The sequence below is a fragment of the Egretta garzetta genome, unplaced genomic scaffold (assembly GCF_000687185.1).
Source record: "Egretta garzetta isolate BGI_Z169 unplaced genomic scaffold, ASM68718v1 scaffold43, whole genome shotgun sequence".
Lineage (NCBI taxonomy): Eukaryota > Metazoa > Chordata > Aves > Pelecaniformes > Ardeidae > Egretta > Egretta garzetta.
The window spans coordinates 775,190-778,261 of NW_009259047.1; the positions used below are offsets into that span (position 1 = coordinate 775,190).

The 3,072-nt window shown below is 42.5% G+C and overlaps 1 protein-coding gene across 1 annotated transcript in view; it reads right to left on the reverse strand.

The window, feature by feature from the left end:
• The window catches only part of LMO4 (LIM domain only 4), a 7,105-nt gene extending 5,285 nt beyond the window's left edge, over nucleotides 1–1,820 (reverse strand). The window contains exons 1-2 of the mRNA XM_009635101.2: nucleotides 1,798–1,820; nucleotides 1–50 (exon numbers count right to left, since the gene is read on the reverse strand). Of these exons, the coding sequence (XP_009633396.2) occupies nucleotides 1–50; nucleotides 1,798–1,820 (73 nt within the window). The remainder of the gene's footprint in view (nucleotides 51–1,797) is intronic.
• Between the last annotated feature and the right edge of the window lie 1,252 nt (nucleotides 1,821–3,072).

Below are 3,072 nucleotides of genomic sequence, written 5' to 3' on the forward strand. Positions count from 1 at the left end.
CAGGAATGGACTGTCCACAGGCACTGCAAGCACCACTATTTCCAAATAACCTGAAACAGAGGTGGCGATCATGAATAATTTAAAACACAGGAGGCTCTGAGCATTTTTGCGCATCACTGCAAGGGTTTATTACACAACTATTTTCGACTTCCGACCCCCGTCTTCCAACTTGCTTACGTGTCATCGTAAGAAAAAGTATATTTTCGTGTAACAACTGGTAGCTTCACCCTACCTTGGATGTGGTTACACAGGATTTAATCAGAAATATTGACTTACACCTCTAGAAACACAAACCATTCTGTACTACACGCATTTTATCAGATTACTGGGTTCATCATAAAAAAAAAAAAAGATACAATTCATGACTGGAGTTTAAATGCATTGTGTCCTTGAAATTATATGAAGAACTCTTTTGTACTTTAATCATATCTTGAGATATGAGTCATCAAAAGGGTTAAGAGGATTTGATTGTATATCTAAGACGACATCATGCTCAGTGTATTGAAACTCCAGTAAACCTCCATCAGTGCAGAGTTTCCATTAGAAACTCTCTGCTATCCAGGTTGATATATAATGTGTATGGGTTAACCTTTTCAATCATGGTGTCAACACTTTAGATTTGCCTCTGCTCATCTCTTTCATCCTAACCTTCTCTCTCTCTTGATAATGAAATGCTTGCTCCAACTTCCCTCTATCTGCTCCTGAGTCCACAATTTAGATTACTTCATCTCTGCTAGCAACAAACTGAATGAAATTTCGATTTGAGCAGAAAGTAATTTACCGGGATCTGGACCCATTTGTCATCATATCTCTCTGGGTGTTTGCTGTATCACTGCAGTTTTCCTATGCAATCAAATGAGACCACAACATCTGCCGTGGGGGGGGCACACGCAGCGGGGGGAGGGGGGGAACAGGCAGAATCGTGGGGAAGAAAAATATATACATAATTCTTCAAATCCATTTAAAGGCACAACACATCGATTCGAAATACAATACAATAATGATTATTGAGTTCTACTTCTGCAGGCTGCGTTAGCTAGAATTAGAAAACCTTTATTTGCTTTTGCGCGCCTCCCTAATACACACAAATATTTATAAAGACGACCACAATCATTCCGCAGCAAAAAAGGAAACTGAACTAGCTGGCGGGGTCACAGACCCACTTTTCTGCACGATGTAAAACACAGTAATAGGATTTACAAATTAGCGTATTGGTGTCATAATAAATATTAATATTTGCATCTCCTTCCTGTCCAAATAAAGTCATAAAATTCTGTTTGTGTCAACCTAGGAGACACATTACAACAGAATACCCGTAATCTGAATGATTGCAGTGTGCCTCCGTATAAAAATAATTGCTTTGAATTTTCAGAATCTGAGCTTGCAGAGGAGGCTTGTCATGTTCAAACTACTAATTTGCTGTCGCCACTTTATTGAAAATAGCCTGTAAGTTGTTATTAAATGTATCGACTGAACGACAGAGAGAGTAGTAAAACTGCCCCTTAAGATGGCTTTTAATAGGAAGCTGAGAAACAAATTTTGCAGCAGCATCGATTTGAAGAGTTCAATCAAAACTCCATTTCAAAACTAATTAGTCTGAGATCCACGACACATTGACACGGTCTTGCCGAATCACGGTGGTTACAAAGGGAAAGCTGAACTAATACATTGTCAGGACCTCCAGCCGAAGGGACAAAACTGTCTGGAAACTGAGGGTCCATTATTAGGGCATCTTCTAAATCAGCCCCAGTATCCGAGTAGTTACGTGAGGTATTGAGGTTACTTCCAAAGCTTTACGATACGCGTTTTTCTTCCTCCATTGTTACCAGGAGCGAAGTTGGCACCTAGCGAAGGTGCGCGGGGAGCGCGGCGAGAGCAGGCAGCAAGGCGCCGTTAACGTTTCTCGAGCAAAGATCCCAAATCCTCGGGTGAGGGGGTGGCGACAAGGGCACTGCTGGGCAGGGTGGAGGAAGAAAGGCGAAGATGAACAGACAACATCCCCCGGGGAGGGATTCGGGACCCCGCGCGCGGACTCTCGCAAACCCCCCCTCCCCCCCTGTAGAATTGCACCACCCAACTGAAGACACGGCTCCCGGCACACCGATCACATCGCACCACTTGTCTTCGTTAGGCATTCATTTGTTACACAATTCTCCCTGACTAGAAGCGGTCACACACCTCGAAATGTCTGTGCATCCTAAAAAACAGAGTCAAACTAATCCAGAGGCTTTCCACGCATCTTGGGCTCTCCCTAAGCACATTCCCAGAACAATCCTGTTGTGGGAAGTCACTTCTGCTGGATCTTCTGCTAAAATTCCTAAAAATTACTTGCAAAGTCAGAACACCTTTCCGCTGTTTTCTATTATTTACCAGGAAAACTCGGCTTATTTTTCCTTCTCTGCTGTTATGAATGGTTTTGTTCTGTAATACCATTAACAGGAAAAAGGTTTTATCTTTTAAAAAAAATGTTATTCCTCCTCACCAGTAAAGGAAGCCTTCCACAGTAACTATTCTTTACTGAAAAAGTTGTTTCACATGGTTTCTGAGAGGCTGGAGAGCTAATTATCTAACCAGGGGGACTGTCCAGGACAGTATTTGATTTAAAAGGCTTGAGGCTTTAGGTGCTCAATTAAGTAGCTATCGGTCTCAGACTGGACTTTAATGGGCTCTTTTCTCTTTAACTGCAGCAATGGGTAGAGATACCCCAGGTCAGGCTAATTAAAGCCAGGGGACTCTTTAATTGTGATGACAGAATTGGTTGCAGTTTCCTCTTTGGGTCCTCAGTCCAAGAAGGTCATTAATATTTCAACATTTGGGCAATGCAATCAATCACAAACATCAAGAGGTTCCCTAACAAGGCACCCCTTCCACACTTAGCAGCATTTTACTGAGCCACCTTAAATTAACCACCCTGTGCTTCCAACCAGCATTCCCCACACCCCCAGACACACAAACGCTCCTGGGTTTTGGGGTTGGGTTGGGTTTTTTGGGGGTTGGTTTTGGTATTTTTTTTTTTTTTTTTCAGAACTTTCACCAAGAGTGGGAACAGAAGCAGCGAGAAATCTTTTCAGC